This window comes from Curcuma longa, chromosome 10, assembly GCF_044706935.1.
Source record: "Curcuma longa cultivar G26 ecotype Majalengka, Jawa Barat chromosome 10, ITB_CL_G26_1.1, whole genome shotgun sequence".
NCBI classification, from domain to species: domain Eukaryota; kingdom Viridiplantae; phylum Streptophyta; class Magnoliopsida; order Zingiberales; family Zingiberaceae; genus Curcuma; species Curcuma longa.
The window spans coordinates 4,520,607-4,533,164 of record NC_133870.1 but is presented as its reverse complement, the minus strand read 5'-3'; the positions used below and the strand labels follow the sequence as shown (position 1 = coordinate 4,533,164).

General features: G+C 34.7%; 1 protein-coding gene and 1 pseudogene across 1 annotated transcript; one reads left to right on the top strand and one right to left on the bottom strand.

Annotated features, from left to right (window-relative positions):
* The first annotated feature begins 6,953 nt into the window (after nt 1-6,953).
* On the top strand, nt 6,954-7,287 carry LOC141836395 (uncharacterized). The gene has a single exon (XM_074723880.1). It carries the CDS (start codon nt 6,954-6,956, stop codon nt 7,167-7,169), a length of 216 nt encoding a protein of 71 aa, XP_074579981.1. The 3' UTR covers nt 7,170-7,287.
* A 2,934-nt stretch (nt 7,288-10,221) lies between these two features.
* Nucleotides 10,222-11,616, bottom strand: LOC141836711 (squamosa promoter-binding-like protein 16; annotated as a pseudogene).
* Nucleotides 11,617-12,558: the final 942 nt, after the last annotated feature.

Sequence of the window (12,558 nt, the reverse complement as noted above, 5' to 3'; positions counted from 1 at the left end):
GCCATCGTCAAATTTTGCGATGAAATAATATAAATTCATCATCAATTTTGTAATAAATTAATATTTTATTGTTAAAGTCGTAAATTTTCGATGAAAATATGTATCGTCGTAAAATTTACTCATGCAAATCTGCGATGAAAGTCAATTTTCATCGTAGAGATGCGACTAAAATGATGTTTGTCATCAATTTTTTTTGAAAAGTATTTTCATCAATTGATGATTAAATTAAGTTTGTTGTTATTATGTGATGAAAATATTTTTATTGCCTAATCGATGACTTAAAATTTATTCGTCCTATATTCGTGATTGGCGATGAATGTGTTTTCGTTGTTAAGATGGCGATGAAAATAGGTATTTGTTGTAGAGTTGCGATACACAATATTTTTTTGATAAATTTGTGATGCAATTATTTTCATCGTAGAATTTATCATAAAAAAAATATTTTTTTTCTAGAATCTCTTCATTCTTGTATTTGATCATTGTATTTGATCATGTTTATAAATATCCTATTTATAACAAACATAATAAACTCAATCTAACACTAATATATAGCATTCCAACACATTTCAACCGTCTAAATAGATCATATTCGTTGTATAAGTCAAAGCAAATAACTTTTTGAAAGAAACATACAAATCATATTTCATACAAAACTAATATTCTAATATTAACAAGTCAAATTTAAATATTATAAAATAAATTATTATATCTAATATTCAATTTAAAAAGTTATTCTACATATCCAAATAAAAATATCTCATAATAAATAGTTTTAAAATGACAACAAAATACAAATAAATGCCATCGTCATCCTTGACAGATATTTTCTTCTCTTTTCTTATATCAGAAAACAAATAAACAAAAAGTATCATTTGGTACAAGAAAAATCGTTATATAAATTAACACAAAATTTAATATGTAAATGTTTACTTCTTTCGACATGAATTTTTAAATTTTACTGTATTCCTTTATCTCACCGATCATGTTTAAAATAAATTAACACTACTAATCAATAATACTACAAAAATGAAGAATTCACAAACTTATTTAAATAATAAATATTCAAAATACTAATTCTATGAAAAATAACATTTATACACAACTAGGATTATGAAGAATCATCACCACTATCGTCATCATCACCGAGGAACTTAACTTGAAATGGAGCCTAACTGAAGATGTTACATTATGAAGTCTATTATTGGCGTAATTTTCTTATTTCTTGATCCATTTACAATATTATCCTTTTAAATTGCTAACCTCTTTAGTCAAGTTTTCTATTTGTGTCCTTAATACTAGTGGGGTGGAAGAAGATGCATTAACAACTCTATGAGTTCTGCTTAAAAAAACTCATTCTCAATATCTTTCCCCCATTAGATCCCCATTTATCTCCAACCATATATTCAGATTATTCTCAACGGAGGATTCAGATCCATCATTATCATCACTAACAGTTGAATTTTCTTGTGCTAGCTCTACTTTACCATATTTTTCCTGTATTATTATGAGAAATATTAAAATAAATTTATAATAATAATAATTTAAAAATACATATAATATTGATTATATCTAATAGAAAAATATTTAATATAAAAGAGAGTAAGTGCATAGCTATTAGAATTTAAGTTAAAAATTAAGATCCAAGATTAATTTAAACCTTAATTATTTTAGTTCTATTTCTGCTTCAAGTCTTGTCTTTCTTTAGAAATGTGTGGATGAAAGTCTCTATAAATAGTGATTCCTTCCCTATTTTCTTGAGCTAAAAAAGTATTGTTAGAAATAATGTAATAGTTTAAAATTAATTAATAAATTAGTATTTATAAAAAATTATCAATCGATGTATATGCTCATCAATATTAATTGAGTCTCTGGCATATATTACAAATAAGTCTCTAGAATTATAAGTTTAATTTGCTTTATTTTGCGGACTCTATTGTTTGCTCTCCTCGATTTGTCAAATGTCGGAGATCCTAACTCAATTTTCCTCGATGATGCAGGGTGATTTTTTCTCCCAGTCTTCGCATGATTAAGTATATGTTGGATATGATCGCTATATTTTTTTCTTAATTTTTTTATTTCTAATTCTTTATTTATGTTCCAATTAAATATCCGCTAGAATGAAAAAATAATTGATTATATATTCACTTTAATTTTATATATAAATTGAAGAAGATATATATTTTAAATTCCTTCCACCATAATGTTTTTATGGGTGTTAGAGTATTTGTATATGTCGTTGAAGCCCCTTCTCAATGGTTATTTACTATTTTATTTATCTCACGAATAACACATACAAAATTTAAAAATTTATAATAAAATTACAAACAAATATTGTTAAATAATTAAGATAGTAGTTGAAAAATAAAATATTTTTAAATACTTACGAATTTCCGTGAGACACTATATTCTTTCGAGTGTTTTGCATTTCAGTAGTGGACTATCTAGTCGAAAGTATTGGTGACTGCAGTGACGACGAATCCGAACGTATTAACGAAGGTGCATGGGAAAGTCCTACCTGATTAGGGAGGGTGTAGGTACACTGCTAGATGCCAAAACAAATTGGCTAGAGTACTCCATCTATGTTCACCACGTTGAAATTGTCAACCAAAATTATTAGGATAAAGTAATAAATATTTGTTATATAATGAAGAATATAAAAAAACTTATCATATTTGTTAATAGACAAAGAATGAGCGAAACCAAACACCAAGATGCCACCTATACTGACTTATAAGAAAAACTACAGTGGATTAACAGATAATCAAAATATTTAAAAATGAGACAGTATATAGACAATTAATTGAGCTACGAGTTATATAAATGTACAGATTAAAATTAAATTTACTAATAAAAAATATATTGCCATTTTTGAAAATTTCTTTATTTTTTTATTATATAATAATATTAAAGTCCTTATTCTCATTGACATTCTCATCATCGTCGTGGTCGTTATCGTCATCATTATTATTATCAGATTCATTCTCATAAATTTCCCTTACATCCACGTTTATCACTACTCCGTTGGGATCTTGTAATGTTGAAATAATATATTTCTCGGTTTGAAATGTGTTCGCAACTTCCTCTTGTTGATATCCCAAATAAAAGATTATACGGAGTTAATATAACTGACCAACAAGAATAATTTCTTCATGAATTTGACAAATGGGACAAATCAATCAGTATAGAGACCTAACCTAATGTTACGAGTCTCTTTTGCATGTCAAGTCATATATTCAGCAGTGACTTCTGATGTATAAAGTATTTGTAATCTAAGTGTTAAAGGCAAATAAAATAATTGAGTATATGATTTACATCGTTATTAACTCCTGTTGGTTATCTTGTGCCTAACTTGATTACAAAATTTACAAACATCTGCATTTTGATCATTTTCCTAATATATCATACAACCATCTCTGCAAATTCAATCATTTCCATCGGAAGACTTAATTCTTTTATAAATTTTTCATGACTGTAAAAATTATTGAGCATTATATGATCACGGGGTAATACTTCTCTAATAATTTGAACAAAATTATTAAAATAATCTTTAGACATATTATATTCTGCCTTGACATTCAACAGTTTTGCGGTGAGATAATTTAGTATGATTGTCATAACCAGCCCATACAGGTTCATCTACAACACTCAATATTTCTTGAAATTGGAGATATGTTTTATTATTCACATTCTCATCAACACTTTGTTCTTCTACCTCTCCCAACGATGATGTATGAGTAGTAAATATTTATTCGACTATTGGAGGACAACTAGAACTTGCAATACTTGATTCGGAAATGAAATTTTAATCCGCTACATCAATTATCATCTTTTGATATCAATTTAATTTATTATAATAATTTTGATCCCTACTAACTTAGACGTGTATGTTTTATCCATAATTTTCGTCAAATATGAATGACTCACTATAACATGTGCAATTATAGTGATTCGAAGTAAAATCAAATCTACAAAGATATTTTTAACTTTATTAGATTATAAAAATTGACCATTGTGATATTTTTTTTATACGGACACCTTATCTTATCCTCATCCAAATATTCAACATTACTCCAAGCAAGATTTATAAATTGTTCCAACCCACTAAAATCTCATAAGTTAAACCTTGACGTTCAAGATATATTTTCTTTTATACACCCAACTCTTTTCTTTCTATATTTTTCCTTTTTAAATTTATTAGCATATTAAACAAAACTACTGGATATAAAAGTTAGTACCTTATTAACAACAATAACATAATTTATTATTATTAAAATTTTAAAACAATAAGTAATATTACAGAACGATTGCATACCTATAGCAGATGAACAAAAATGAGTGTCTCCAAATACTTTAAGCTCACGTCAAAATAAGACCTACATAAATAACATTACGAAGTCAACAATATCAAATATGTAAATTATGTTTAATTGCATGTATTGACTAATAAATAGCAAGTGATAGGTAGTTTAGGTGGGACTGAAATGGTTGCAAGTAATCTGTACCACCTATAATGGCGAAATTTTAAAATCCAAGAGTAAATTCAAGTTGTAGTCACCTTTTATATTCTTGCATAATAATAAAATATCTAAAATTTTAAATTGGATGAAGAATAAATCATAGGTACCATTGAAGCTAGTGCTCGCACTCGACTCGCCTTAGCTCTCATGTTCGGATCACCTCAATGGTTGCCTGACCGATCGATCAACCCCTATGGTTGGGCCGCCCAACCCCACCAATCGAAGCCAACCCAACCCCACAGGTTGCCCCACCTCAATGGTCAGCCGGTCAGGCTCATCAACATGCCGATCGACCTCAGCAGACGACCCGACCAACCTGATTGGTCGACAACTGAATTAATCGATTGTAGGGAGAGGAGAGGAAGCTTACTGCCAGAGTTATCGAACCCCTCATTCGTCGCCTAGGTTGTCATCGTCATAGTCGCCATCGAGATCGGGAGTGGGAAAATGAGATTTTGCGGAATGGGAATCGGGTGGAATTTGGATTAGGTTAGGGTTCTTGACGATGAATCTATATTCGTCGCTAATTTGACGATGAATCCGGGATTTATCGCCAAATGATTGTAAAGTGGAGCAGGAATGTGCCAAATGCTCGTCAAATAGGCGATGAATTTAAAATTTATGGTCGCCTATTTTTGATGAATTTTAAATGCATCATCACTTTGTGATGAATTTTAAATTCGTCATCAATTTGCGATGAATTTGATGATAAAAATAGTTTTAGTGACAAATTTGATGATAAAAATTATTTGTTGTTAATTCTGTGATTAAAATATTTTTATCGTAAATATCATTGTTAATTAGTGATAAAATAATTATTTATTACTAAATTTATTATAGATTTATAATAAATTATTTTCGTCATTAAAATTCATCATTAATTAATTATTTTTTTTATAATGATAGACTCAAAAATAGATAATTCTTGGTAGTTATCACCATGTATAACTAGAAAATAAATTTAAAAAATATCTCATTGTAAAGATCACATTAATAAATATGCAGTGGATATTTATTATGTTAACATTCAAGTATTGATAGCACATATTCCATGAATAAAGATTTTCTTTCAATATAAGGGCTACGGGAAGCATATGAAAATTATTAATTGATTTTGTAGCATATTTTTTTAGTCATGTAAGATATTCTTTAAATATGTTGATATTCTTTAAATAAAACATATATCATTTTAGTGCACATAAAGTATGAGAGTTTATTCATGGAGTATTTAATCCATAAAATGCTCATCATAAAATATTTTTCGTTAAAAAAGTTCAATCACTGTATATGTTTTTGAACTTTGGAGTTTGTCACTAATGTAAATTAATGGTCATAATAAGATATTATTAGATAAAAACTCATATTAAATCATTCATGAACTAAAGTGCTCCACGTGTCATGCATTCACACATAAATTTTGGAAGCATGTATGCTTAATTTTTTTAATGGTAGCAAACAAGAGTTTTCAACTGCATTAAAAGCATAAAAAGCTTAGAACGGTCAAACGAATCAATCTATGATGAGACGGATTAACTCGTCATAAATTTATTATATGGCAGAGCGGGATGAATTGATCCATCAACTTCGCGAGTTGAAAAATTTTCAATCCAATCTAACTTAAGACGGATTGCGAGTTAGGCGAGTCAATCTACGAGTATGTCAAAAAATAAAAAATATAAAAATGTTTACGTTTGAATTGTAATTTAAACGGATTAAGTTGTAATTTTTAAATTTAAATCACTGGCGTAGCCAGTGGGTGGCTGCACTGGGCTGGAACCCAGTGCAGTCCAACAATTTTGAATTTAATAATTTAAAAAATTAAAATATTCTAATTTAATCTTATTGATTAGCTCAAGGCAGGTGTTGATTTTGATTACGCCATTGGTTTAAATTGTGATTTAGATGGGTCAAGTCCACTAATTTATTAAATTTTATTTTTTTAATTTTAAATTTTTTTAAAAAATAAATTTTCTCAACTTGCGGATCAATCTACGTGAATCGCGAGCCGATCCATGTAGATTACGAGTCTAGACGGATCGATCCATTTAAATTCATTTTAAAATAGATTGATAAAATTTCAACTCAATCTATTTAAATTATTCGACGGAACGAATCAATCTGACGGACTTAAGTTAAGTTGACAGCTCTACTTTTGTGATGAAGGTTACTATAGTCTAGTTAATTGTTAGGACTCTATTAAGTTGTATGAAGTATGAAGTTCCATTACAGATGGCAGATATTGTGGAAGATAAGATTCCAGTGCAATTGTGCAAATCAAGCAAGGAATGTCATCCAAAGTCATGCTGTTCCTTTCTTCTCACCAACGACAAGAATTTTGACAATTTTGAGTGAGAAGATATATATATATATATATATATATATATATAGGGGGGAGTGAGGGGGAGAAGTTAAAAAGCTTATTAGTTGGTTGATCGGATGGCGGCGGATTGGGGGCCGGTGGTGGTGGCGGTGGTGCTCTTCGTGGTGCTGTCGCCGGGGTTGCTGTGCCAGCTGCCGGCGAGGGGGCGAGTGGCAGAGTTTGGCAACATGCAAACGAGCGGCATCTCCGTTCTTATCCACGCCGTCCTCTTTTTCGTCCTCATAACCATCTTCCTCCTCGCCGTCGGTGTCCATGTCTACTCTGGAAGATGAGATATCTGCACATCGACCATCGCCCATAGCTTAATCCTTCTGTTTTGGTGAAGATTAACTACAAGGAGTGAAATTTGTTAGAGATCGACTGTAATCTTATGTGTTGGTATTCATTATAATGAATGAATTAATTCATGAATTTTAGCTGTCACAAAGTCAAGCATTGACTGAGTGACCAACTTAATCCCAGGTGAAGAACTCCAAATCGAACAAAGCTATAGTTCTATTTGATAGATGTTGCACTATTTTTTCATGACTGCGGACTGTCTTTCTTTCTTCTAAAATGTAAAAGCATAAGACCACAAACTAATCCATCTATGCCCTCTTCTCACCTTAATTTTTTTTTTTTTAAAATCAGATTTTCAATTTTTGTGAGCTACTTAATTTTGAGATGGACGGTCCGATTTCATATTCCGTCCATCAAGTAAATTTAGTATCATTAGTAGAGTTGTCAAATGGGTTAACATGGGATGGGTCAATCTGCTAGAAACGTAATCCGTCATATGACGGGACGGAGCAGACCAACCCATTAAGTTGATGGGTTAGGAAATCTCCAATCCAATCCAAAATGTATTGCGGATTAGGTGAGCCAACCTATGGACTTGTCAAAAAATATTAAAATTATATGTTTGGATGACAATTTAAATAGATCAAGTTGAATTTTTTTAATTTTGGATTATGGTTTAAACGGGTCAAGCCTGTTAATGCATTGAATTTTCTATTTTAATTTTAAATTTTAAAACAATCAATAAATTTTTTCAACTCAGAGCTAATCCAAGTCCATCATAGATCGATCCATGCGGATTGCGGGTCTAAACGAGTCAGCACACCTGAACATACTTTAAAAAATGGATTGATAAAATTTCAATCCAATCTGATTAAATTATTTAGTGGAGTAGATCAATCTGATGGGTTCAACCTAAATTGAAGGTTCTAATTATTAATAGTTCAATCGTTATAGATGTGTTTGGCGTGAGAATTAAATTATGCTTATTTAGGAATACATTCAATCTTTTACCATTACATCAAGTCCGGGGCCCTCTTCTCACCTTTAATGAACAATGGAAAAAAAGGTGAAATTTAGTGTTTTTTTTTTTAATTTTAAATCTATAAGTTTAGGTATGCTCACACTTTAATTAATATAAAATTAGATCTCATTTGAAGTATATTAATTCCTTTTCAATTAAAATCTCATAAAGTTAGTTCATGACTAAATAATAATTGAATGGAGCACCATATCTATAAAGATGATTAGCTCATGACTAAAAATAATTGAATGAAGCACCATATCTATAACAAAGATGATTAGCTCATGACTAAATAATAATTGAATGGAGCACCATATCTGTAACAAAGATTATTCGACAATTTACTGAACTGCATATTCAAATTTTCATAATACATTGTTACATAATTTTCATATTTACTAAAATACTTAAGCATTTTCTATTATGCCCCTTCTTTATACAGTCGATTATACATTCATCAATTTATTGTTATGTGGATAGTTGACTACGTCAGTCGATTCTTGAACTTGTTGTGCTTGATTTGTGGATGTCAATCGATGTGCCACTCAATTGTGAATTTCTTCAAGTTGTCACAAACTTGGACAATTAGTTAATTAATTCTAACACATTAGTCAACTATTCATAAATTTAATATCCTAATTTTAATATCTCAATCCATGTTTGACGACATGGTTACACTTAGAATAAGGGAAAGAGTGCAATGAATTTAGTTTGAAGTGTTTTTGAAGTGTCTAAGATCACTAGCAAGTTTTGATTAAAAACTCATTGATAGACCTATAGTGTCTAGAATTTCAAAAGCTCAGTATGACCTGGAGTCCTACGAATCCTTTGTTAGTGTTGATGAGTAAATATAATAGACTTAGACCCTTTAATGAGTTTATGTCAAATTATCTCAAAGTTATAAATATTTTAAAAACCTATAACGCTCAATTTAGATTGCGAAATCTAGGTTTGAGGGCACAATTACACTCAGGAAATTTCTAGGAGTACAATAGTTTTGATTTAAAATGATTTGATGTTTTTAAGGTCAAAACTCACTGATGACCTTAAATACTTCATAATCATTTCAAATTATGACCATTTTATTTTCAAAAGTCTCTTGAGTGCAACTATGTCTTTGGACTATGCCTTAAAGAGTTGTGGGTTTTTGATATTGAAATGACTTTAAGATGTTTAATCACTAGTTCATTAGAGTATCTACATTTGTCATGCCCATTCATCAATACCATCAAAGACTTCTTAAGACTCCTAAATTCAAATTATATCAATATTTTAAAATTTCAAACATGATAAGATTATTTCAGAAACACTTCAAATCAAATGTTTATTATTATACTCTTGCATCTTTATCGTCACTTAAAGTATAAACAGTTCAATTTAATTGCTGAAGATGATTTAGTGGGCTGTGATTGTTGAATGAGACGTCATTTCAAACTTGGTAGGACGCAGGAGACACTCACAGCTGATTGAAGTCATTTCCCGCAGCTTGACAATGCCCGGCCATGGTCCACCACCACCCGCCCCTTCTCTGATGTAAAATACAGAAGCTAATAAATTTCAAGTAAAAAAGATGGTGCCATCGTTCCTTCGAAGCTGATCGATTGGTGGCACAGTGCAGATAGAAGAATAAAATGGATGGAGGGAGGGAGGGAGGTTTCCAAGCATGAGCTGTTCCATTGGCCTGGACGTTGCGAGCTGTGCATAAACGTCAGTGCCGATAAGAATAATGGCGAAAGCAAGCTGCCTCCTTGGCGACAGCATGTCGGCCATTTAGTTTCTTGGCGTCTTATCTCCGCGTCCGCTCCTTGGATTTTGCCTAGATTCGCATGTCCTGCTCGAACAAGACATGCCTGGCCCCGATCGCCATGGATTCCGCACTCGCCGATACATGCAACCGAACAGAGCCGGTTGTCGGAGAGATTGTGAGTCCATCTCTAAATCGATCACAACAATTTCGTACTGGTTTTCAAAATATTATCATCATACTCAGAATATGTCAAACAGAGAGAGAGAGAGAGATCGATTCACTGCCAGGAGAAGGGAAGAGCTTGGGAGGAAGGTCCTCCCCCCATGACGTTATACACGCACTGGCAGTGAAGCCCAGCTCCAGCCCCTGCCTCGCAAACAAACACATCGCCTACTGTTCCATCCTCGGCTCCTCCTGGACCAGAAAAGGTGGTCGGCGCTGGAGCGTAGCACGAGGCTTGAGCGGTGGCGTAGGCAAGGTCTGAAACCAGGGGCTGGTGCACGGGGATCCTTCAGCAGGCAGGATCTGGCCGATGCCCGAATCCTGAGTTGCTGCTGCTGCTGCTGACAGAAGAGAGAGAGCACACTCGGAGTCGAAGGCTTGGGCGAGAACTCTGCTGCTGCCGCTCTCTGCTGAAGGCGTCGCCTTGATCATGGGCTGGAATGTGGACTGAGAGAAAGGACCGGCGTCGCCGTGAAGAAAGGAAAACGGCTTCATGTTTCTGGCGCTGGGACAGCCGGAGAAGCTTTGCTGGCTGTTGATTCCGTGTAGGGAAGGCCCCTGCGCCGGAGTTGGGGTTGCATGAGGAGGATGCATTAGGAACCTGCTGCTTCCTGCACGAAAAAGTTAGGTTTCAGAATCTGCATTGCTTTTGTTTCTGAAATCAGTCGAACAATTCAACGAATATATAGCAATAGCATGCCCTGAGTGCTCGGGAATAAGCTACTGGTGTTGATGGATTCTGGTTGCGGCTTCCTCCGGCGTCGATTGTGCCCGTCCAGGCGTTTTCGGCAGCTTCGTTTCACCTCATCAAACTCCACCAGTTGGTGAAACCTGTTGCGAGAATTAACAAACACTCACATTTTTGCTTTCGTCGGAAAAAATCAAAGCTTGAGGTGGTGTTTTAGAAGCACGGCCACCGGAAACTTTATATCCAATTGAAGCAGAAGAAAGCAGAGAAGAGGTAGAGAATGGCGTGTTAAGGAAGAAGAAATTGTACTCGGTCGATGCGAGTTTGTATAGGGCAGCCAGCGCTGTTCCATTACCTGCTGCACTGTTGGCAGAAGCGCTGCTCCTGCCCACCCACCATCACCACCGGAGTCTTGGAGTGGACCTCGCAGACCTTGTGCCGCCGGTGATACTCCCGGGAGTTACTGAGGTCGGACTTGCACTCGTCGACCAAGCACGAGGCGCCGGCATTGCCGCTCGCCCGGGCTCTCCTTGACGGAGCCGCCGCCGCCGCCGCGGCTGACGCTGCGGGGTCAGGGAGCCACCTCTCCGCCGGCCTAAACTCACCCAGCCGACCCAGTCTCAGATCCACCCAACAATCCATCACCCCGCCGCTCTGGCTCCCGAGAACGAAGCCCGGCGCCACCAGAGCCCCCATGCTGAGCTCCGCTCCCTGCTCCAGCTCCGCCATATCCCATGGCGGCACCTTGGAGCTCCACTCCATCCAAAGTCGAGCAAATTAAACGAGGGAACGAATCTAACAAGTTCACAAAAGCCCTGCGGCGGCGAGGTTTATCAACGTCGATCGGATGGACGCAGACCTCCTGAACAAGCACGCATGCATGGAAGGCCGATCAGAGGCGCTCTATAAGTAGAGATGAAGCTTGAGCTAGAATTATTGGAGCCGAAGCGCAGTGAATTCGGCAAAGTTACCGAAAGGAAGAGAGAGAGAGAGAGGAGCTGCAACTGTGGGAAAAAGTTTCAGTGACGGTGGAAGTGGACAGCATCAGCTAAAAGTGACAGGGAGTTGTAGCTATCCACTGCAAGTTGGGGAAGAGAGAGAGAGAGAGAGAGAGAGAGAGAGATTGATTTAGGTGCACGATCATTGTCACCGTGCTTCCACTTGTGCTAACATGTTTCTCTTGTCTCCCTCTCCGGTACATTTCTTCTTGCTGCAGAATCTCCATGGCTGCCTCTTCATATCTTTCGCCGTGTCTTCTTCTGCTTATCTTTTAGAGCCAATCATGCCCTACATCACCACGTGCGCTCTGGATCAATCTTTTCTCTGACGAAACTTTTCAAAAGTCACCCTCCATTTCATTTATTTCCATTAGCAAGACACGGCCGGTAAATTTGAAGAAGATGTCCTTTGAAGGATACACGTGTTCATAAATCAGCAAATGCTTTACCGACAAGAATCCAACAAAACGTGATTTCACTGTCAAGTGATCTATTATCATCTTAAGTAAAAAATTAGAATATGTTACCTCAGTGATTTTACATGATTGATCTTACGACTATCTATGAAGAAGTAAATCAAAAAGTTACAATTAATTATGAGAGAGGATGATATTATCTCAACTTCGTCAAGATTCAATCCTTGTCCACTTCAGCAATTCTATTTCATAGTAACCAACTCAATTATATCTCAAAGGTAAGTGATCCA